Here is a 23,354-nt window from a genome sequence, read left to right as displayed (position 1 = left end):
TCCCATGCTGCAGTTATTCACAAAGAATTCTAAGGTTATTTAAAGCATCACCATTCTAGAAGATACCATAATAAAAACACACCGGTGAGATCAAACACGTGGCACTGTTTCACTTCACCTCCAGCAGTTCTAGTAGCTTTGCACAGCTGGCATGTATTCAAGGCAAATAACACAGAATCTCTGCAGCCCAGAAATGCCGAAGACAACAGCGGGAGGTCATTTTGGCCCTCATGGAGGTAGGGAACGTTTAAGGAACCTCTGTCTTAGGTTCGGTGAAGTCTTATGTCAGATATGCATTTTAATGCAGCTATGCATTTTAACTTCTAGGGTTAGCTTGCATAAAGACTACGCTTTTCTTGAAATAAAGGCTTCTCTCTGGAACTGAAGTTCTCAACTGGAATTACTAGGAGTTTGATTTTGTTTGGAATCTGAGAAATGATGTTTTGCTTTGGGATTCGATTCTTTAGCTGGAACCCCTACGCTTCATTGAATGCTCCACCTGTTATACTGTTTTTATTTAAAAAGTCCAGAAAACCACAGCTGTTAGAAGGTAGAGAAGTGGAACATTGTATTATCTTATCAAGAAGCTGTAAAGTCACGGCAATGTTGTCATGCTTTCAACAACAGCAACAAAAATAAAAACGAGCATTTCAGAAACGTCTGTTTAAAGACCAAGTTAAATTTGCTAACCGCATATTCGGTAACAAATCTAAATGAACCAACCTAAATGCTTGGTGAAAGAAGCAATGCAACACTGGCAGCAACCACAGCCTTGCTGATTTACCTCGTCAGATCTGTCATTTTATGGTGTAGCTTTTCCTCCTATGGGAAAGCATGCTGAATCATAGAATGGTTGGGTTGGAAGGAACATCAAAGATCATCCATTTCCAACCCCCTGAAGTCACCGAATCTTACCTGATATAAGGTAACCTGATCAGGAATCTAAGCTCAGCCTCCTGTATTGTTTTATTACCTGTTCATTCAAACAAATGAATGTGACCCAAGTGACCCAACTCACGAGATAGGCTGCGATAATTCCACGGAGGTTTAGACAAGCTTAAAGAGAACCGTAATTGCTCAGCAATGGAGGATGGGGTTAATTGCAATGCAGTGTTTGCAGCTGATGTCAATAGGAAGTGTTCCTCATGCTGCACTCTGCAGAGCTAAGCCTGAGGAGAGCTAGGCAAGAGGCATTTGAAAAAACAACGCTGACTACTGAATATTGAAGCCATGGAGAAGTGCCATAAAACGCACTTAATTTTATTTCCCATTCTCTTAACTATACTCTAAAGAGTAAGAGAAAATTTATCATCCAGTTAGTATAGGGAAGAACCTCTGTTTGAATTCAAGGCAAAACTCAGACCCATCTAACCAGCAGGAGATGTCTGACAGCTCATTCAGCACTCTCCCAGTCACAGATAAATATCTTCTCTTTACTGATTGATTTGCTATGATGGCCTTATATATGGTGATAATTTCCTGCTAACTAAATGGACAACGTGGGACAACCTTCTACAAGGCTATAGGTGCAGTCACTTCCCCTAATAAAATGCTCAGAAATTACTACCAGTTTCCAAAAGTCCACGCTTAACACCTATGGCCATTTGTAATGGAAAAATTAACAACCTTCCTCTTTGAGCCACCAAGTTATTATTTTGCTCGATCATTCTGATGTTTGTAATTTTCTTCCGTGTGATATCGGAATCGATGCACAATTACAGCACTGAGATCCGTTGATTAGATTTCTTAATTTCTTTGGAATTGCTAATTAGAAATATATTTGTAGAAGAAAACACAGATTCCAAATGGTTGAGATCCCTATGCAGTGACATAATGTTATAAGTACATCTTTCCAAAACAACACTGGCAAAGATCCATTTATCCCTCATGAGTGGTATTCATCACATCCACATGCATCTCTATGTAACCTTAGAGAAACTTCTTCTGAAATGTACTTGACAGTGCCACACACTCAAGGAATACTCAAGGAATACGAATGCCTTGTGTCTCTTTTCCACTTCTAATTAATTTTAATGCATTTGATTCGTAACACTCCTGTCCCTGCTAAGGACTGGTTTCCTGCAAAAATTCCTAAATGCTGCTGGCATCCATCTTCTAACAGAGTTCAGAACTTGAACCGATTTATCTTTGGTGAAATAAAGGGAGTGCGCAGAGAGAGGGTGGGAGAGGGAAAGACACACAGTAATGTATTTGCAAAAGGGAGGAGAAAAGCTTTTCACGAGAGCAGCCTTCTGACGAACAAAGGCATTTAAGAATCAGGAAGTAACAAGCCAAAGATAGCAGGGAAAGTCAAATCAAAGACATTTCGGTTCACTTTGTCTACAGCTCTGCAAAATGGCAGCTATTTACACAATCCTTGTGTTATTCCTGGCAGTTTTTGTTGCTGGATTGATATTGTTGGTCATGGCAGCCATTAATTTTGACTTCTCCAACTCCGAAATTCCTCCTGGAGTGAATGAACCTGTGAAGCTTCGAATCATTCATGTAATTTTAATAAGCACAGCTGTGGTGGTAAGTCAACCTTGTATAATTCTTATGGGAAGAATGGTGAACCTTAATGCAACGCTAGAACCTTGCAGTTTTAAGAGAGGAAAGCCAGGCATAGCTAGCATGATGCAAGTTGCATTTAGGGCTCAGTCTTGCTAAAGAAACCTTTATCAGACTCTTTACATTGCACTACCTTGTTGCAAACAGATTATGCCTAGCTCTTACATGAGGCACTACACAAGCACTGCCTAACACAAGGGTTTGAGAGCCCGACTGTGCCTCTAAAATGAATTGTGCTAACCTAGCAGTAATTTGAATATTTAACAGAAATGAAATAGAAACTACTTCCATTCCGGGCTCGGAATGTAGCCAGTGTCCCCGGGGGCATGCTTTCAAGCTTTGCTTGGGCTTGGGAGTAAGGGGTTCTGTATTTGTTTTGAAGATAAAATTAGAGACTGAACTATTCAGAACTGGTTTTGGGAAGGGGTTTGGTCTTCGTGAAACAAGTGACAAAATTGGGGGAGGCTGCCCAAGAGGAGCTGAAAGAATTCCATCTCCCCTGAACACAAATTTGTAACTTCTGAGCAGCCAAGCAAGCTTGTTTGGACAGGAATGAAGAACAAACAAGGGTTTAGGTTCTTACTAGCGCCCGACTTTTGGTTGGTCATGCTGACAAAGGATCTTACTGAACCAAATGGTAGAGGTAATGACTGATAGATGCTAACAGGGGTGTTAGGAATATGCGAGAAGTTGTGCACGCACTCAATAAATTACTTAAGCATCTCCAAGGGAGACAAATTATTTAAGATGAAATAAATATATTTGTATATATGTATTTCTCAGTCAGGAATATTCCAGATTATAGAGAACCATACTAAAGAATTCCAGCATATGTATTCTCTTGCTTCAGTTCAACACAACACATAATCAGAAAGACTTTACTTCACTTAAGCACCTGGAAAAGCCAGTTCTCCTTTTGTCATCTGCCCACTGGTAGCATAAACCAGAATTGTATGCTGCACTGTAACACAGTATGAAAAGCAAACAAACAAGTTCAGTATTGAGGTGAGAACAACTCCGTAGTTGTTCCATTTCTGTTTGGAGAGTAGCAAATACAATAAAATAAATAATTTCATTCATTGCCCATGCAGTTGCTTTTGTGTTGAAAAATACAGAATCTCCTGAGTGAACTCCCTATTCTTCTTGTGTTTGAACAGGGAAAGATTTTGGAAAAGTTTGGCATCTGCAGTCAGATCAGCTTTGTTCGATACATGCATGGTATAAAGGCTCTGGGAGAAGACCAGAAGCTCTTCATTGAGGACCTGTGGTTTGAGAAAGTGGCTGTAAGGATTTACCAGCCCAAGGCTCCATCTGCCAGCCCAAGGAGAGGAGTTATGTTTTTCCATGGAGGAGGATGGGTTTTTGGAAGTCTTGGTAAGATATCTAACAGAAGAAGTTATTATAATTGAGTTTAAAATGTAGCTTCCACATTAATGGTAAAGCTGATTGTACCAGTAACGAAATTTGAGTATAACCACAGATGCACTCTTCTTAAAGAAAAGACAATGAGATATGAGGGGAAAATACCAAACAGATAACGAAAAGAGAAGATCAGGGGGTAAAAAAGATCTGCAGAGCAGAGCAGGAAGGGACAGAGAGAAGGAGTGCTTCTTGCTTGCAGTTCTTTGCCTTAAGAAATGGACAACATTAGAACTCCTGATGAAAAAAAGCCCCACAAACAACAAAACACAAACAAAACCAACCAAACAATAACATAACAGAAAGCCCCAAATGAAAACGTTTCTTTCAGAGACCCATGAAGGCCTGTGCCGCTCTCTTGCCCGAGGAAGTGAATCAGTGGTTATGTCCGTTGGGTGAGTCTTCTTTCATGCCATTTTTTAGGGATTACTTTCTACACCACGAATAACACCTTATAGCTTCCATGGTCATGATGACAACTGTTCTCAGAGAAATATTTCTATGGGATACAAATTTGCTATGCTCTTATTTGGAGCCATCTAAGACTGACTTGGGATTTTATTGCCTAGTTAAATCACAAATAATACTTATGGATAAGTAACTGGAAAAAGTAGGGCATGTTCTTAATTCCCAGCTAGAAATCGATAGTAAATAGAGAGTAAGTCCAATATTCTACTTAATCCTTACTCAAAGAGACTACTTGATGCTTACAGGAGCATTACATGAACGACAAGCTAATATCATCGCCAATATACTGACAACTATTTGGATGATGAGGAGTAATGAGCACATAGAAAGGAAATAGTGCTATCTGACACATGGAAAGTGTAAAATGATTAAGGGTCAGTCCATAGAACCTGGACATAGATAGCAGCTGAGTACTCCTGTGTTGTTCAAGAGCTGAGCAATGCCATAAACAGATGATGACCGTACTCAGTTAACCTCCACCACCTGGCCTTACTCATCACAAGTATTTTATGAAAACCTATGGAGAAATGGAAAGGCAATCAGGGTATTGCTGGTGGCAAGAACCACTATTTTCAGCAGTACATTCAAAATTAGTAACATTTCCTTTTCCTACTTTTGTTGTCTCCTTCTGTGTGTTAGGTATCGCTTGGCTCCTGAACACAAATACCCTGCTGCGTATGAAGACTGCCTCAATGCTACCGTACACTTTATGAGGAACGCAGAGCACTATGGGGTGGATCCTGCCCGTATCAGTGTCTGTGGGGACAGTGCTGGGGGCAATCTCGCTGCTGCCGTTAGCCAGACCCTGGCAGGTAGAGCAGACCTCCCCAGGCTGCGTGCTCAGATCCTGATCTACCCAATACTTCAGGCGCTGGACTTCAATTTGCCATCCTATAAGCAAAATCAGGGAGTCCCTCTCTTATTCCGAGAACGTGCTGCATTCTATGTGCTACAATACCTAAATGGGAACGCATCAAATGTGGAAGAAGTCCTGGAGGGTTCACATATTCCTATAGATATCAAATTAAATTATAGGAAGTGGGTGAGTGAAGATTACATCCCTGAAAAGTTTAAACTCAGAGGCTACAAGCCACATGTGTTACTCGACTGTTCAACCGAAGTTTATGAGACAGTGAAACGATTCTGTGAGCCCAACCTGTGCCCCCTGCTAGCTGAAGATGCTGTCGTTCACCAGCTGCCCGAGTCCTTCATCCTGACTTGCGAATACGACGTGCTGAGGGACGACGGCTTGCTGTACAAGAAGAGACTGGAGGACAATGGAGTTGGAGTGACCTGGTGCCACCTGGAGGACGGATTCCATGGAATCATCAACTCATTTAATAGCGAATGGCTATCGTTTTCGTCTGGAAAAAGGGGTCTGGACAATATTGTGAACTTCCTAAAAAGTGTATAGAAACAAATTCTTCTATTCCTTCTATTAAAATTACCATTTTTTCTCTGGGTCTCTTATAATTCTGAATTCCATCTATAAGGTTTAGACAGGACGAGAGTTAAAAACCAATTATGTTGAAGAGCAATTATGACATTGTGACTACTGAAAAAGGATATTTTAAAAAGACAAGACGGTGGAAGTTTCTTTCAGCACTGTTCCATGTGCAGTCTGTCTGTTTTAATGATCTATTTGGACAAGGCACTTGCGGCTCTCTCAGTAAATATTAAAGATGCTGTAAAACTTTAAATCAACATCTGGTCTTGCCCATTTTATTCAATTACAACCCATAGTCTTATTCTTCCCAGAAGACTTAGTGTGTTTTGGCAAAGGAGAAAGGTACTGATATTACAGTACAATGACGTATTGCCTTTACTATATATTACGTGCAGTATCTAAGCTTAAGTGTCCCAGTCACCAAGTCCCATAACATTTCTTTGGGCTAGGTGTAGCTAATTGATATTTCAGACTTGAATTAATGGGGTCAGAATTGCAACAGTCCTTGACAGAGCCACTTTTAACGGCTTTGTGCAAATTACAGTGGAGATGCTCCATGTGTTTCTACATTTATCAAACGTGAGTAAGCTGAAAAACTTGTCCCTGTATTTAAATACTCCAATAACAAAATAAGTCCAACGCATTCATTTTTGTAAAGCCTACGTTAGCAGCTTTTTCCTTTATAAATGCCCATGTTAATACTATGTATTCCCAACTACTCAAAGAACGTCTGTAACACAGGAAGGAGTATGTTGTGGCTGCAGATCACCTGCAAGAGACGATTTAACCTGCACACTAGTTGGCTCACTCTTCAGGCAAATAGCAACACATCACAAACTCGGACTTCACTAATTAACTGCTCTCTCTGAACAGCTGATCCTATCATCCGCAATCCAAGAGTGCCATGTAGTATACCAGTCCCTGTATCAATCCCACAATTACCAAGAAGCTAAACAGGAAATCAAACACATTCTCTCCTACCCCTTTTCCGATGTGATGCATGCTGGCACCTTGCACAACGTTTGCAGGGATTTTTAAGTGTGGCACCCGAGAGAGCTGTTTTAATCTGGGCTGCTCTATCAGTCCGTGTTATCGGAGAAAGATGAATTAAAGACAGGTGTAGAAACACTCCACCTTTGGCTAAGTGAAATGGAATTTTTTTATATACTGCCAGTGATACTGCTGGTGATTTTTACTGCTTCGTTCTTACTAGCAATTATAAGAACGGTTCAAGTGGACTTTCCCAATGTCAACATCCCTCCTGGCGTGGATCATCCTGGAAAGCTTCGTGTTGTCCATGCGCATATGGTTATCACATCTGCTGTGGTGAGTTACTTTGCCATGATTTCTGTCAGAAGTGGGCTTTAGGTGTTATTTTCTGTTGGGTTATGTGTGTAAATATATATATATAATATATATAAATGTATATATATGTGTAAACATATATCTGGAATTGTCGAGGCAACCCCAGATATGAGTACAGAGTGGGAGAAGAACTCATTGAGAGCAGCCCTGGGGAGAACGAAGGACTTGGAGGTCCTGATGGGTGAAAAGCTGAACATAAGCCAGCAGTGCGCACTCGTAGCCTGGAAGACCACCTGCATCCTGGACTGCAGGAAAAGAAAAGTGACCTACAGGGAAAGGGAGGGGATTGTCCCCCTCTGCTCTGCCCTCGTGAGGTCCCATCTGGAGTACTGCGTCCAGGCCTGGGGCCCCCAGCACTAGGAGGAGGTGGGGCTGTTGGGGAGGAGGGCTACGAGGATGCTCAGAGGTTGGGGCACCTCTCCTATAGAGAAAGGTAGAGACAAATGGGCTTGTTCAGCCTGGAGAAGAGAAGGTTCCAGGGAGATCTCATTGCTGCCTTCCAGAACTTGAAGAAAGTTTACAGGCAAGAGGGGGACCGAATTTTTACATGATCTGATAGTGATAGGACAAGGGGAATGGTTCTAAACTAAAGAGGGGAGGTTTCGGTTAGATGTTAGGTAGAATTTCTGTACTCAGAGGGCAGTGAGGCCCTGGCAGTACTGCCCAGAGAGCTGCTGGTGCTCCATACATGGAGGTGCCCAAGGCCCTGGGCAGCCTGAGCTGGTGGGGGGCAGCCAGCCCACGGCAGGGGTTGGGGCTGGGTGGGCTTTAAGGTCGCTTCTAATATAAGTCATTCTGTGAGTCCGTGAAATAATAAAATTCTGTGGGCTGCATTAACCCTCCAGTGAAGGATTTCCTTTCCTTTCTTTCTTTTTTTGGTTGACTTCAGAGGATGTTTTTTTGTTGGACCCTTTCTATCAGACCTCAGATACCTCCATCTCTGATAGGATTGTCTGTCATGTTGGGATGAAGCCATCTGCGAGAGCCCAAACCGAGCCCATCTTCCCTCGCTCCATTTAAATGAAAGATTCACGAACAGCGAGATGGCTTTGGCTGCACTTTCGCTAAGCACAGATGATGTTTTCAGGCCATTCCCGGGGCTTTCCAGCCACACTGGTGGGAGATTGGGTGCTTTTAAAGCTGATAAGATGGCATCTCTTGGGAAACCTGGGAACACAACATCTGCACAGGGCATCCTCTCCAGTGCCTGAGTGCTCCTTGCGGCTCCCTCACAGCCTACCCCTCTCTCCGAACAGGGCAAGATGTTGGAGAAGATGGGAGTGTGCACAGAGCTCGCCTTCACCCGCTACATGCGCTCAGGGAAGAAGCGGGGCCCGGAGCCGCGGCTGCGGCTGCGGGATACGCGCTTTGGTGGAGTGCCGGTGAGGCTCTACCGGCCCTACGTGCCATCTGCCGCCCCGAGGCCTGCCGTCATCTTCTTCCACGGCGGTGGCTGGATTTACTGCAGCATTGGTAGGGAGGGAGAATTCTGCCCAGATAGCTGGGACAAGGGAGGAAACCGGCCCAGTTTTAGGCAGCGAGGGGCTCCGGGTGGAGCGCTGCTGCCTCACAGGGAGGTGATGGGGCTGAGGGGGCAGAGGGAGAAGCGGAGGTGAAGGGGTGTGATGGGCTGGGAGGGGTGGGCTGTGCACCTGGCTGGGAGCGGGCAGCCCACGCACCCCGATTTCTTGCAGATTCCCATGACAACATCTGCCGTTACATCGCCAGAGAGAGCGGCTCCGTAGTTGTGTCTGTTGGGTGAGTTAGGTCTGCACTGTCCAAGGTAGTGGGTGATTTTTACTTTGTTTTCCTTCCTTCCCTTCCCTTCTCTTCCCTTCTTCCCTTCCCTCTTTCCCTTCCCTTCCTTCCTTCCTTTTCCTTCCTTCCTTCCTTTTCCTTCCTTCCTTCCAAATACCACAATTTTCAAGGGAAATATCCTAAGTGAAGGTGAGGTGCAGACTGACTGAATTCCTGTACCCACGCCAGCAGAATGCAGTGAGCCTGCATCACACCTTCTGCTCAGGGCTGATCTCAGAAGATCACAGCAGTGCTACATCTTTGCAACCTCATCCTCCTGGCTGTCACTCCTCCGTGATAATCCATAGAATCTCAGACTCATAAAGGTTGGAAAAGACCACTAAGATCATCCAGTCCAACCATCATCGCATCCACACCATGCCCACTGACCATGTCCCTCAGCCCACAGTTGTGGAAGGCTACGTGCTTAGCAGACAGTGAATGACACTGGGTTCTTTGGTTTGGCTGAAGTGAAAATACTACAGATAGCACAGGGAAACCCAAGGTACTAGAAAACTGTAGTTCTAGTTATGACATTTCCATCTCACTCTTGTCTCCTTCTGTGTGTTAGGTATCGCTTGGCTCCTGAACACAAATACCCTGCTGCGTATGAAGACTGCCTCAACGCTACCGTACACTTTATGAGGAACGCAGAGCACTATGGGGTGGATCCTGCCCGTATCAGTGTCTGTGGGGACAGTGCTGGGGGCAATCTAGCTGCTGCCGTTAGCCAGACCCTGGCAGGTAGAGCAGACCTCCCCAGGCTGCGTGCTCAGATCCTGATCTACCCAGGCCTTCAGGCTCTGGACTTCAATTTGCCGTCCTACCAGCAAAACCGGGGAGTTCCTCTCTTACTCCGAGAACGCGCTGCTTTCTTTGCTTTGCAGTACTTACACGGGGATGCAACGCACAAGCAAGACGTCCTGAAGGGCTCTTACGTTCCTCCAGAAATGAGACAGAAGTACGAGAAATGGGTGAGTCCAGATAACATCCCCGAAAGATTTAAGGCAAGAGGATACAGCCCACAAAAAACTCATGACATCGCGGCTGAAATCTGTAAGAAATTTGAAAGAATTTGTGAGCCCAGCCTGTGCCCCCTGCTAGCCGAAGACACTGTTATTCAGCAGCTGCCTGAGTCTTTCATTCTAACATGTGAGTACGATGTGCTAAGGGACGACGGCTTGCTGTACAAGAAGAGACTGGAGGACAATGGAGTTGGAGTGACCTGGTGCCACCTGGAGGACGGATTCCATGCCATCATAAGCCTGCATGATTATGGTGGGTTGTCGTTTCCATCCGGGAAAAGGGGATTGGACAGCGTTGTTCAATTCATAAAAGGCCTTTAGAAGAAGCGTTCCTTGGCTATGTTTCTGCACCTCAGAAACCAGTGGATGTTCCCAAAGCTTGGGTGGTGATTGTCAGCAACAACCTGATACCCCTCCATGCGCACAATATCAATTTTGAACTTGCAGAACTTCAAATACTGTTCCCAGCAGTGGTCTTTGTCCTTGTGAGACTATGCACAGGTTAGCCTTTCCACATGTTGTTTTTCAATCCCTTTTCTATCAAATCAGCACCGACTGATTCCTTGAATTTAATTAAAAGATGATTTACTTCCACGCAAGCACTGTCAATGGAATGATTTGGATTTAATAACTCCTGCGGATTACAGTCAGGACCTTTGTGATGCTCATTTGGTAAGCTTGGTTTTCTTTTATGTAGATAAAAAGTGCTTGTTATGTATGTAGTGAGTGGAGGGGGGAATTAGAAGAAAGCTACAGAACAAAAATGAAAGTTTTGGCAAGGAGATTGGGCATACAAGGGGCATGGCAGAGCCACACCTGCAAGAAGAGCAGCAGCAGAAGGCCCATATCAATTAGGGACGCCTTCCTGGAGGCAAGTAAGGGCTGCCCTGACAATGAAATAACCACACCTCTAATAACTCCTATTTAATTTCAGGGTGTCTCCAGTATGCCCCCTGGAGCTCAGGGCAAGATAGGGGTGGAGAGGGAGCAGTGCTCTGTCAGGTTTTAGACAGCAGTGGTCAGTGAGCGGGGCTGCTAGTCGGTGCATAGCAGAATGCAGAGCTTAAAGAGCTAGAAAATAGGAACCGAAATATTCTCATGTACTTTCAGAGGGTGGTTCCTCACGGTATATATTTTTAAAGAATTTGTGCTGTGAGTTTCCTTTATGTCTGGCGGTGGTGTATCACTTGACTTCACGCCATGCTGATGAAAGCAAGGAGAAACAGTGGTGAATAAGTTCAAAATCTTAAGGTTGAGGAAAAGAAAATCACAGAATCACGCTTCCCCGTGCTGAACAGCCCCAGGGCTCTCAGCCTTCCCCCATAAGGGAGATGCTCCAGGCCCCTCTCATCTCTGTCGCCCACCGCTGGACTCCTTCTAGGAGATCCCTGTCTTTTTTGAACCGGGGAGCCCAGAACTGGACACTGCATTCCAGATGTGGCCTCCCCAGGGCAGAGCAGAGGGGGAGGTTCATCTCCCTCACCCTGCTGGCCACGCTGTGGCTGGAATCATAAAAAAACCCAAACTCCTAAGAAAAAAAAAAAGAAAGAAAGAAAGAAAGAAAGAAAATTAAAAAAAAAAAAGAAAAAAAAGAAAACCCTAAGAAAAAAAAAGAAAAACAAATCCTCAGACCGAGGAGATTTTTGCGAAATAAATGGTATACTTTGGATGCAGCGAGGTGATGCTTAAAGCTGAAATACACCCGAGGACGACGATGACGGTTTTTCCCCAGCAGCCAGGATTCCTGCGCGCGGACACGATGGCTCGGTCTGCCTCTTGCAGAGCATCCGTCCCCGCTACCTGCGCCGAGCACCGGTCCCTTCCGCAGGATGCCCCGCAGCGCCGGGCACTGCCGGCCGCCCCGCGGACCCCGAGCATCCTCACGCCCGGGTCACGCCGCGCCTCCCCGCCGGCAGATTACGGCCTCCCCCCGGGCCCGCAGCATGACCCCGGGCCGCGGCTTTGCGGAGCTGTCACAAACGGCCCGTGACGCCGTCGGCCTGCAGGAGGGGGGCGGCCGCAGCCGGGCCCCGCTGCGGGCCGGGGAGCCCCGCGGGGCGGCCGCCGGGCCATGGCGCTGCCGGCGGCGGTGCTGCTGCTGCTGCTCCTGCTCCTGCTGCTCCTGCCCCTGGCGGCGCTGGTGCTGGGCACCGTGCTGCTCGGGCTGCCCAGCTACGACATCCCGCCCGGGGTGAACCAGCCTGCCAAGCTGCGCCTGGTGCTGGCCGTCCTGCTGGGCACGGCGGCCCTGGTGAGTGGGGCGGAGCGGGTCGCCGGGCTGCGGGGTTCCCTCCCGAGCGGCGGGGACGCGGGGGCCGGGGCGACGCTCGGGGCTGCGGAGGACGGGGAAGGCTGGGATCCCTCCGGGACGAAGCCGGCGTGGCGGTGCGGGGCGGCACGCCGGGGCTCGCGGGCAGAGATTGGCAAAGGGCGGCGATGCTGCCGGGCTCGGAGCTGAGCCGCCGTTTCGTGCGCTCACCGCGCTCGGCTTCAGGCGAAGTCACCTTGCACAAGGAACGGCCCCGCAACTGCTCCTGCCACCGCTGACATTTATGGGACCAAATCCGGTTAGGGCTGCTTTACTTAATCCCTGGACTCACTTTTACGGCGTTGCATAAACGGCATTAGAGCTCTGCCGAACTCTTCCGCTGTCACTTTGCAGCACCTCTGAAATTTTTACGAATCTCCTCCGCTCCTTTCGCCACAGCGTTCCCTTTGCTGACTGCGCACATCTCGCCCTCCTGCAGCTCCTTGTCCACCCCCTCCTGTGTCCTCCCACAAGGCGGCTCGGTGCTGGATAAAGAAACGCTCATTAAGTATTTAAAGCCGGCATCTTGCTTAGTAACCCAGCGCACCGATCAACTGCGCTTTGTTTGAACGCTCGGCGCTGTTCCCACCTTCCCCTTGTCCACTCGCTGCAGCAGATTGATATTCCAGCTTGGCAGCTTCTTGCAGGAGCAACGTTGAGTTGGAAAGGACGCCTGGTTCTGTTCTGCTGGGCAAATAAAAGCAGTAACCAACTTGCACAATGCGTCTCAGCGTTAAAGATTTACACATCCACCGAGTTTTATGGTGGAATTCAGTATTGGTTTATGCAATGAAGAGCTTTATAAGAGTTTACGAGGATGCTTCTGTATGTTTCATTTAATCGCTCTTATCATGTATAAATGAGAGAAGAGTGAGCACCAGGGTGTGCCGGGCAACACTGATAATTAGAATACATATTCCAGGATTGCCAGTTTGGATAGCCTATATAAAATCATCACAACCTGATGTGAGAATGACAATGGATTTGAGTAAAGGAAGTAGGATTTGTACTCACTGTGGGAAGTGAGAGCTTGGGAACATAGCCCTTCCCAAATGAAAGAGCTTTGTTTTCATCAGACAAGCGGGGTCAAACTGCTGTCTGTGAAGCCTAGATTTCCACATCTGATTCTTCAGAATATGATCTGCAGGATCGCAGATAATATGATTTAAGGTAGAACTTTTCTCCTTGGTAAAGCGAATGCAGGCATGGATAGGACTGTTTTTTGACTTTATCCTGGGATCTCCCACTTTCTTGGAACTGAGCATTCTTATCAAGAAAACCAACTGCAGAGTTACATTTCCTCATTGTTTTCCATGGGTTTATGAAGGCAAACAAATGACTGAATGGCCTACAAGAATTAGGTCTATCAGTACTTAGAACGCAAGAAGCCATTGAGAGACAGTTCAGGAGGTGCCTTCACAGCCATTATCTTCTTCTCTCAATGGTCCTCATGACGGTTATTCTAACTTCCTACACTGTGATTATTGCATCTTATTATAGAACACCCACGGGTGATGCGGAGTTGTTAATATGTTGGCTAAGTCAAGTCTTTTAAAGAAACCTTAATTCTTTACCTTGAACAGGGCAGGATTTTGGAGAAGACAGGACTTTGCAGCCAAATCACTTTCGGCCGATACGTGCGACAAGGACGGAGGCTGAGGGTGGACCCGAAGCTCTTTATCCAGGATCTGCAGTTTAACAAAGTGCCCGTGAGGGTGTACCAGCCCAAAGCCACATCTCATGGGCAAAGGAGAGGTGTCCTCTTCTTTCATGGAGGAGGATGGGTATTTGGAAGTCTCGGTAAGATATTTGCTGGAGGAATTGTAGTAACTTGGATATAGCATTCTCGTATTTTCCTTGTACGGGAATAAGAGAAGCTTTCAGCATGGGATTTTGGAGAAAGTATGAAGACAAATACACACCTTTCGAGAAATGAACACTCCCGAAGTGTCTCAAAGATAGGGCACTAGCAAAGCACTAATGACAGTATTTCTTTTCCAGATACCTATGAAAAAGTATGCCGCTACTTATCCAGAGAAAGTGAATCAGTAGTTGTATCCGTTCAGTAAGTCAACCCTACCCAGTCCTATTGCTCAGAGATTATTGTTGCTGTGGTGCCACAGCAGAGCTGCACTGTTTGTGGAGAAGTTATTTTTTACAGAGAAATTTCTAAAGAATTCAGCTAAGTCAAAGAGATGAATAATGATAGCTATGATTTCCCAGCGCAAAACTGTTTCTGCACTGATACATGCAGAAAAGAGACATCTGGCACACTGAGAAAATCTAAAAAAGCCAATTTAAAACTTAGGTTGAATAAGTCTTCTTTGTGCTGAACATGTGAACATGTAACAAGATGCTCCAAATGCTTGTAATTTACACAAAAGAGAGAATAATCATGCTGTGTTACTCCCATTCTAAACGTAGGAAGCATGGGCAGAAAATCATCAAATTCTCTTGTCAAGAATACATAGCACAACGAAGAAATTAATTACAAGGGCTCATTGTTTCTTAATCAGAAGACAATTCTTGTAGTTGAACACACAAGTTACATCTTACCTGCAATCACTAGGTGGGAAATGCCTGCTTAGGAGGTACTGAATTGGCTTGAAGGTAGTGTGGGATAACACTTCCTAATTAACACTAATGACATTTCCTTTTCCTACACTTCTCTGTTATGTGTTAGGTATCGCTTGGCTCCTGAGCACAAATACCCTGCTGCGTATGAAGACTGCCTCAACGCTACCGTACACTTTATGAGGAACGCAGAGCACTATGGGGTGGATCCTGCCCGTATCAGTGTCTGTGGGGACAGTGCTGGGGGCAATCTAGCTGCTGCCGTTAGCCAGACCCTGGCAGGTAGAGCAGACCTCCCCAGGCTGCGTGCTCAGATCCTGATCTACCCAGGCCTTCAGGCCCTGGACTTCAATTTGCCATCCTATCATCAAAACCGGGGAGTTCCTCTCTTATTCCGAGAACGCGCTGCTTTCTTTGCTTTGCAGTACTTAAACGGGGATGCATCTCATATGCAGGAGGTCTTGAAGGGCTCTCATATCCCTCCAGAAATGAGGCAGAAGTACAGGAAGTGGGTGAGTCCAGATAACATCCCTGAAAAATTTAAAGTCAGAGGAGTGAAGCCACTTAACCCCACTGATTTCATGGCTGAAGTTTATGAGACGGTGAAACGATTCTGTGAGCCCAACCTGTGCCCCCTGCTAGCTGAAGATGCTGTCGTTCACCAGCTGCCCGAGTCCTTCATCCTGACTTGCGAATACGACGTGCTGAGGGACGACGGCTTGCTGTACAAGAAGAGACTGGAGGACAATGGAGTTGGAGTGACCTGGTGCCACCTGGAGGACGGATTCCATGGAATCATAAGCCTGTATGATTATGGTGGGTTGTCGTTTCCATCCGGGAAAAGGGGACTGGACAGCGTTGTTAACTTCCTTAAAGGCTTATAGTAAACATCTTAGATTCCACGAGTCTGTTCATGCCTCAATCTAGAAAATATCTTTTTAGGATATTTAATATCAGGTGATGGGTAGTCATTCAAAGGCAGCCATTAACAACGACAAACGTGGCTCATGTGAACCTCATTCCAGCTGTTCGCTGGGAAATGGAATATGCAAATCTTACACATGCTGCAAGCCCTTATCTTTAGCTATGTCAATAAATACGAACATTATTTTGAATGGACTTCCTGGTTTGTCCCACTTGCTTAAAATAAAACGTGTCTATCCACCTGTGAAGAGAGGCTGTGTCACACAGGCATGTGTGTTGTGTCGGTGTATATGGGTAGAACACTTACAGCACAGCGTTCTGATGCGTTGTGCTCTGTGAACTCTGCAGAGGAAAAAAGATGACAGCTAACCCGGGTGGGTGAGGAGCCGCCATTTTGCTCACAGTAAATATGATGCAGCTTAGAATGTGGTTACTGGAATGATCGAGTCTCCGTGGGGACAGCAAACAGAAATGGTTCCAAAGCAAAGCAGTTCCTCACATAGCCCATTTCCCAGCATACTGGCTGGAGAAATGGAGCCCTCTGCTGCCCTGCTTTTAGTACCCAGCCCCACAACTGGAGAGACAGTGACTGGAGTCACTCAGCAAAGAGGGAAGGTAGCGCTGGTGAGACAAAGAAATACGATTGCGCCAGAAAAAGATGGAGAGGATTGGTGGAAAGTTCAACCAAAATATTCAGCTAAAGTTCTCCTTGGGAACTGGCTGGAAGAGAGAAAAAGGGTAAGGTGGGGAAGGAAGCGTGAGAGCAGGACAGAGCGGGTCAGAACCAATGCTCTGGGGGTAGCACACTACTGCAGTGTAAGCTGGAGCCCAGGCTCACCTCAGAACAGTAATGAAGGGGAAAGGGATAATTATTGTACTTGTAGGTTGATACATTTTATGATCTGCCATTGTTCTCCCTGCTCCAGGACAGAAGCAATGCCCAAGCATGCAGAATATGATATAACATTTGCCACATACCAGATACAACATTTGCCAATTAAAAGCACTACAGCACTTCTGATGGCAATCTCTTCAGACTGCTGTACACGTTGATACGTACAACATACACAACTATAGAACATTAATATATACAGCTGAACATAGACCAATGTTATAGAACAGAGGTTTCATTAAGACTTCCATAAGTAGATACTTATTACTTGTATTCTGACCAGTTTGGATGTCAGCATTTTTGCTAGCAGAGCGACTCTACAGATGACACGTGCTACTTAAGACCTGGGCAGATTTTATCACGAAGGATTTAATTCTTGTTAAAACATGCCAGTTAGGTTTAATACTGGAGCTGTTAGGGCAAATCCTCCTGATTTCCATAAAATTACTTCTTTTTTTTTTCTTTTTGCCTGACAGCTAGGAAATCTGAGGTGGTCACAGCAGATGAAGATAGTTTAAGGGTATAAAAATCATGCAGAAAAAAAGAAATCCATGAAGCACTTCATTAGGTTAGGGATGAGGTTGAAATAAACTGAAATGCAATGAGAATTCTTTGCGGTAAGGGTGATGGAGCACTGGAACAGGTTGCCTGGAGAATATTAAGAAAAAGCCTTTGTAACTAAAGAAATCAGCTGGGGAACAGTCTTCCTGAGAAGACATTCAATTTTTCTGTATTTCTTCAGCTGACCTGGAGCAAAATGCTTTTCAGATGTCAGCTCACGCAGCAGGTGATGGTATTTAACACCAAACCACGTCTAATTTTTCAAGGGCTGTTAGTGTCTTGTATTAACACCAAGGAATCAGCAGAATTTTACAATGGCTGGAGCACAGACTTCCTTCCAAATAACTGCTCTTTAATGCACAGAGGATAAAAAGCAGCAGCAGAACAGAGGTTCTGCAATCATGAGGTTGCCTTTGCTATCTCCTGAGCGCTGTGTATCTCCCTAGTTTATAAAACCCTGTGGGAAACTTGGCCGCAGCATATACAGCACAGACTTCACTCGCTTCCCAGATCACAAACCAGAGCAAAGACTACGAGCAATCATGATGAAGAAGTACGAGGTAAGTAAAAGAATTCTTCATGCGGGGTTGCGTGTGCTAATATTCCAAACAGCAATGATTTATAACGAACTTAAGTCACACGTCATGCCCTTAAACAAATGTACGGGCAGAAGGATGCACTGCAGCTCTGGTTTGGTGGGTGGTTTTGGTGGTGGGAGGACAGTTGGATTAGATGAACTTGGAGGTCTTTTCCAGCCTTCATGATTCTATGATTCCGTGGCTGGTTTATGGGATCCAGAGCTCCCTGGCAATGCCTGATGAAGGCAGAGTGCCTTGCAGAGGCAACCAGCACACATTTCTTGCTTCTCTCCGGTTGTTTCCCAGTACCCGCCTGGTAGGGTGAGCGGTGTGCATGACGACCATCAGCAAATGGGATGCATGCGTTGAAATCAGACAAATCAGGCCTCATGCTACGCAGATACAGTTGCGTAATTTAACTGGAAATTTACCTTGCTTTAAAGGCAAATGTCCTTATTCTTGGGAATTAAGTTGCAAGTAAAGGTACTGTAGGGTAGTCGCAATACTTTATGATGCCACTGGTAGCACAGCCCGACTCAAAAGCACGCGGAGCCATCTGAGAGCTGTGCACTGAGACAAATGGAGTGGTTGGACGTGCGTCTCATTTCAGGGCCTGCCAGCACAGCTCTTCTTCACGCATCACGAGGAGCCAAGGAGCCGGCATTTAGTATCAGAGTATGAGGATCACTACAACAGACACCGTTACGATCCCTCGCTGCCTCCCCTCTGCAGATGGAACGGACGCAAGCTTGCATGGGTTCCTCAGAAACCAGACTTCCCCATCCTCGGTAGTTTTTGGGTATTCTTAATTAAAAAAAAGACAGGACACGGTGCAGCGGTCAACATACAGGCTTAGAGCCAGGAACCCCCTCCTGCTTTAAAAATCATTCTGAAAGTGGATTTTGCGGTGCACCTCCTGTGAAACCAGGCTGTGGGAGCTGAGCTTGGTCAGCTTGGAGGCAAGAAGGCTCCAGGCAGAGCTCACTGCGGCCTTCCAGCACTCAAAGGGCTTATAAGCAGGAAGGGGAGCGACTTTCTACATGGTCTAATGGTGGTAGGACAAGGAGGAATGGCTTTAAACTAAAAGAGGGGAATTGGCAGTGGGGGATTGGATGATCCTTAAGGTCCCTTCCAACCTAAACCATTTTATGATTCTATGATTACTACGTTTCTGAATCAAAGTGGTACGCAAGCCTCTGCTAACTTCTTTAATACCTATCACTGAGACAATGAAGAATCAGGACTCCTTATATTTGTGTCATTACTGCTTTCCTACCAATACCTTACAGTGAGTTCCCCCCCAGCCAGAGGGACACACACCTGCCCTGGGAACAATCAGATTGCCATTTTGTCCTTAATCTGTTGTCAAAATAGCAGAAACATTCTTGATGCCCGCTGCGGATTAAAAACACCAGGATGCAGATTTTAATTCTATCACTTACAACACGTCATCGTTTCTTGTCTCAGAACCACCCACCAACTACGGACTTCTTGAGCACCTGAAGAGAAAATGGCACAGGAAGGAAGCTGGAGGGATGAGCAGCGTCTACACCATCTCCTACGAAAGGCCACCGACGCTGGCTTTTGCTTCGTGCCAGTTTAGACGAGCAGCTAAACCTCACGGCCCGTCCTCCAGGAGGGGACACCTCCCCCGTGCCAGCAGAATCCTGGACTATGAAGGGGGTCAGAAATACCTGCAAGCCCTCGGCCAACTGGCGAGAGACAGCAAAGCAAGAGCTGCCTCCATGTAAACAGCTTAGCGTGATCTTAAGTACTGCTTAATACAGCTTGTTGCTGATGTACATAAGAGTGATCTGTTCCGTGGGGAAGGAATGGGAATTGGGTTATATGGTTGGAGGGCTGGCTGCTAGTTAGGACACGCTGCTGGATTACATTCTAATCTGCAGATGGCTGGCAATATTCCTTCCACAGGAGATATTAAATCCCTAAAATCAAAACCTGTACGTGTCAGCATCTAGTCAGTGGGTAGCTGCACTAAAAAATACAAAGCAAGACAGAACTGAATAACATATAAATAAAATACAAAGCAAGACAGAACTGAATAACATATAAATCCCTTAGCTATTTTCTTTAGTTGTTATTTCGTTTCCATGCAGCTTGCCACACATTTCTTTAAAGATGGAGGAGAAAAGAAACTTGTATTCTTCCATAATATGCCTGAAACATCCAAGAGCAAATTAAGCCTATGAAAGGGCTGAATACCTGAGGACAAGGTGAAGCAAGGTTTGTACCGACGCAGTCAGCAAGCAGACCTCAGCTGCCCTTGGCTTTGCATACTGAATGGCACTTAATGGTAGATAAGCTGCAAAGTAAACTACATTAGCTGGCCTTATATTACCGAGCACTGAACCCAGAAGATAGAGCAGTTGGTGGCCTTTGCATTGCTGCATGGGGCACCCTGGTACTCAGTGCTGACAGAAGTCCCAATTCTTATTGCACTAATGTGGAAGTTTTGCATTTAAATCATGTTTGATCTGCAGGAGGTATGTGCAAGATTCAGGTGCTGCTGGTCTGAGGTTCAACAATAAACCTGCAGCAGCGTAAAGGCTTAGATGAAACCGTAATTAATTCCATGCATGTTTATCGCTTCTTTCATCTATTTTGCTAAAGATTAGCAATAACATAATCACTTTTAGGCACAAGATAAAGGATATTCGTTACTCATGGTCTGGACAAACCTCTGGCCACGAGTTCTAGCTCTGTACAGAGGTACACGTTCAGTCACCGTGATTTAGCTTTGTTTCTTCAAGGTTGAACTGATTCTGAACTGAAGGGCACTGATGATTCAGGCACAAACACGTAGAGCAACAGTGGCACCTATTGGCAAAGTGATTCTCCACCAACCTTTGCGAGACGTCTGCCAGCTGTGTGCAGACCTCAGCTGGCTGAATCAGAAAGCAGCACCGCTACTGAGATCTGAACTACGCTACTGAACCCTGACAATTACATACAGCATTATGGAGGGTGGGGTTTCTTGGGCTTCCAAGCCTTAGGAAATTGAAAGCAAATAGGTGAAAAGTAGTCAGTGAACCACAGCAGCTCTTAGCACTATGTTATGAAAAACATATTCCCTTGAAAAAATATCTTGAAAGGAATTGATAAAGAAGGGATTCCTTACAATGGGATGAAAATGGGAAGATAGATAGAATAATTCTAGTATTTGCAAGGAAGTCCATTCAGATTCCTTTTATTGTCGGCATGACCACAAAAAGCCTATTTTTCTGTTTGTTACCCATGTACTAAAATTTTAATGAAAATACAAACCAGGTATCTGTCTATCTCAATAAAAAACCAAAGCCCATACAGTATTTGGAGTACAGGTCAGGCAGCTATACAGAGACATTCTTCATGTCACACAACTCTACCAGTTGGTTTAAAAATATGGTCATCAATCATTCATCAATATTAAATATTCATAGTAAATTAAACCTTTATGATTATTATCTACTGTGCTTCTAAAACCAAAGCTGATCTATGGGAAGAAACGACCTGCTCTAGGTACAGGGAATGACTGAGATGCACAAGTGCTACCCATGAAATCTGTATGAAGCCCTCATTCCAAACCTGCAAGCTGACTGGGCAGGGCTCCCCAGGCACTGCTCTCATCTCTCCAAGTACCAAGCCATTTACAAGTAAAAAACTATGACACCCGGAGGAACCAAGCAAAGCACGCTAGGCAGCTAAATGGATGTAATGCATTTTGATAGAAAGCCTCTTAAATACGAGAATGCTCAGCTGTACAAGACGTGTCAGTTATGATTAATAATACCTGGTAGAAAGAACGTCGGCTTTGAAGTGCTGAAGTTATGAGCTGTACTAAATGCACAGCACAGATAACCAGCTAGCTTTTTGGTGACTCAAGCCTCCAAGCCTGCTGAACTGAAGCTAAAAGAGGGGAGATTTAAACTGGATATAAGGAAGAAGTGTTTTACACTGAGGGCGGTGAGGCACTGGCACAGGCTGCCCAGAGAGGTGGTGCAGACACCCAAGGTCAGGCTGGAGGGGCTCTGAGCACTGATGGAGCTGTGGGTGTCCCTGCTCATTGCAGGGGATGGACCAGGCGGCCTTTAGGGTCCCTTCCAACTCCAACCATTCTATGATTGTACGATTCTTTATCTTCATCGCAAATGCATTGCTCAAACATTCTACAAAACAAAAGTTTCAGGCAGAATAGAGCTGATAATAAGGCTTAATTGGCCTTAATGGTGGAGCCAGTGCTGAAAGCACATTTCTTAAACATGTAGAATAGATAACATTTATTCTAGGACACTCTAATGTTGTAATCCCCAATTCATTACTGTATGACATGCACTTTGGGAGTCCTGGAATCATTGTGAAATGCAAAGGATTACCCAACGATCAAGACAATAGCAAGTTACCCAATCAGGAGTTACTATGAAACATCACTGTGCCAAACATCTTCTTCAAACGCAAATTGGTTTGCAGATGTGTCACATTCACCCAGGCTTTTCTTGAAAAACTTTCTTTAGTGTCAGGGCTTTTTTAGTTATGGTCACTTCTGGCTGGAAAGCACGAGCGCAGCGGTCTCTTCAATTTAGTACGCAACAACTAGATGCTTTGGTACAACTCTCTGTTCTAAAAACACTCTAGACAGTCCTGATTGCATGAGATCAGCCTCGCCTATGAACTCTTGTGACATTACAGAGACAAGGTGGTAGTTAGAATTGACGCGCGTCTCTCAAGCAAACAGATTTCTTGCCTGGAAGGAGACCGATGTCAGCCCGGATGAGCTGCAGAGACAAGAAGCTAGATTCTTTGGACTGAGGATCTCAGCCAGCGTCGGGACTCAAACAAGGAGCAGTGATGCTGGTTGGCAAGTTCTGCAGGAACTGGGACTGTGGACGCCAGCTGTGAAGGGAGAGTGGTTACAGAGAAGAGAAGCAGGCTGTTGACAGGAGGTTCGCGGGGCAGGAGGCCTCTTTCAGAAAGTTATAAATATTCATTGGAAGGTGCTTATAAAGAGCTAAGTCAGTTTTCTGGTAAAACAGCTTCACTGGGCTGAATTTAAGCCCTACCTAACGGGGATACAATGCCCGCCAAGTGCTGTCCTCCGGAGCTGCACACGCCGTGGCACTGATCTCGCTGAACAGTGCCCTCAAGCAAGTATAGCTCCTGGGAGTGGGGTTCAGACCAACCCAGCTCCGTTAAGGACAGAAAAAAGCTTTCTTTGATGGCAGCCACACAAATCTGGCAAAGGCTGCCCGTATATTTGAACATGTATTTTTTGCACTGGTGACAAAAACACTGAGCTGCCATTAGTAACCAGGCTTTCCCTTCTTTAGAACCACAGTTTCATGCTGTTTGCTGAACTGACATGGGCTGATCAGCTCTTAGAAGACACCATCTTCAGCCCATGCCACTGATACGCCTTTTTTTCTGTAGGTCT

The 23,354-nt window shown here is 45.5% G+C and overlaps 4 protein-coding genes across 4 annotated transcripts; all 4 read left to right on the top strand.

The window, feature by feature from the left end:
- Positions 2,327-5,982, top strand: LOC110408686 (arylacetamide deacetylase-like 4). Its single transcript, XM_021417687.1, has 4 exons — positions 2,327-2,532; positions 3,726-3,942; positions 4,319-4,382; positions 5,095-5,982. Exons 1-4 carry the CDS (start codon positions 2,356-2,358, stop codon positions 5,867-5,869), a joined length of 1,233 nt encoding a protein of 410 aa, XP_021273362.1. The 5' UTR covers positions 2,327-2,355; the 3' UTR covers positions 5,870-5,982.
- LOC110408687 (arylacetamide deacetylase-like 4) lies at positions 6,954-10,736 on the top strand. Its single transcript, XM_021417688.1, has 4 exons — positions 6,954-7,228; positions 8,524-8,740; positions 8,962-9,025; positions 9,636-10,736. The coding sequence occupies exons 1-4, from the start codon at positions 7,052-7,054 to the stop codon at positions 10,408-10,410; spliced, it is 1,233 nt and encodes a 410-aa protein (XP_021273363.1). The 5' UTR covers positions 6,954-7,051; the 3' UTR covers positions 10,411-10,736.
- On the top strand, positions 12,125-16,167 carry LOC110408677 (arylacetamide deacetylase-like 4). The gene is made up of 4 exons (XM_021417674.1): positions 12,125-12,340; positions 13,981-14,197; positions 14,399-14,462; positions 15,081-16,167. Exons 1-4 carry the CDS (start codon positions 12,161-12,163, stop codon positions 15,853-15,855), a joined length of 1,236 nt encoding a protein of 411 aa, XP_021273349.1. The 5' UTR covers positions 12,125-12,160; the 3' UTR covers positions 15,856-16,167.
- On the top strand, positions 16,206-19,888 carry C20H1orf158 (chromosome 20 C1orf158 homolog). The gene is made up of 4 exons (XM_021417681.1): positions 16,206-16,633; positions 17,795-17,908; positions 18,537-18,714; positions 19,394-19,888. The coding sequence occupies exons 1-4, from the start codon at positions 16,334-16,336 to the stop codon at positions 19,675-19,677; spliced, it is 876 nt and encodes a 291-aa protein (XP_021273356.1). The 5' UTR covers positions 16,206-16,333; the 3' UTR covers positions 19,678-19,888.

Source organism: Numida meleagris, chromosome 20 (assembly GCF_002078875.1).
Source record: "Numida meleagris isolate 19003 breed g44 Domestic line chromosome 20, NumMel1.0, whole genome shotgun sequence".
Lineage (NCBI taxonomy): Eukaryota > Metazoa > Chordata > Aves > Galliformes > Numididae > Numida > Numida meleagris.
Note: the sequence above shows the minus strand (reverse complement) of the source record. Positions and strands in the feature narration are given on the sequence as shown.

Bases quoted from the DNA above. Each gene is read 5' to 3' on its own strand.
- C20H1orf158 (XM_021417681.1), top strand. From the start codon at position 16,334: ATGATCGAGTCTCCGTGGGGACAGCAAACAGAAATGGTTCCAAAGCAA. The intron at 16,634-17,794 runs GTAAGGTGGGGA...GTATCTCCCTAG, and splicing joins GGCTGGAAGAGAGAAAAAGG to TTTATAAAACCCTGTGGGAA. The intron at 18,715-19,393 runs GTAGTTTTTGGG...TTCTTGTCTCAG, and splicing joins ACCAGACTTCCCCATCCTCG to AACCACCCACCAACTACGGA.
- LOC110408686 (XM_021417687.1), top strand. From the start codon at position 2,356: ATGGCAGCTATTTACACAATCCTTGTGTTATTCCTGGCAGTTTTTGTT. The intron at 3,943-4,318 runs GTAAGATATCTA...CGTTTCTTTCAG, and splicing joins ATGGGTTTTTGGAAGTCTTG to AGACCCATGAAGGCCTGTGC. The intron at 4,383-5,094 runs GTGAGTCTTCTT...TCTGTGTGTTAG, and splicing joins TCAGTGGTTATGTCCGTTGG to GTATCGCTTGGCTCCTGAAC.
- LOC110408687 (XM_021417688.1), top strand. From the start codon at position 7,052: ATGGAATTTTTTTATATACTGCCAGTGATACTGCTGGTGATTTTTACT. The intron at 8,741-8,961 runs GTAGGGAGGGAG...GATTTCTTGCAG, and splicing joins CTGGATTTACTGCAGCATTG to ATTCCCATGACAACATCTGC. The intron at 9,026-9,635 runs GTGAGTTAGGTC...TCTGTGTGTTAG, and splicing joins TCCGTAGTTGTGTCTGTTGG to GTATCGCTTGGCTCCTGAAC.
- LOC110408677 (XM_021417674.1), top strand. From the start codon at position 12,161: ATGGCGCTGCCGGCGGCGGTGCTGCTGCTGCTGCTCCTGCTCCTGCTG. The intron at 12,341-13,980 runs GTGAGTGGGGCG...TACCTTGAACAG, and splicing joins TGCTGGGCACGGCGGCCCTG to GGCAGGATTTTGGAGAAGAC. The intron at 14,463-15,080 runs GTAAGTCAACCC...GTTATGTGTTAG, and splicing joins TCAGTAGTTGTATCCGTTCA to GTATCGCTTGGCTCCTGAGC.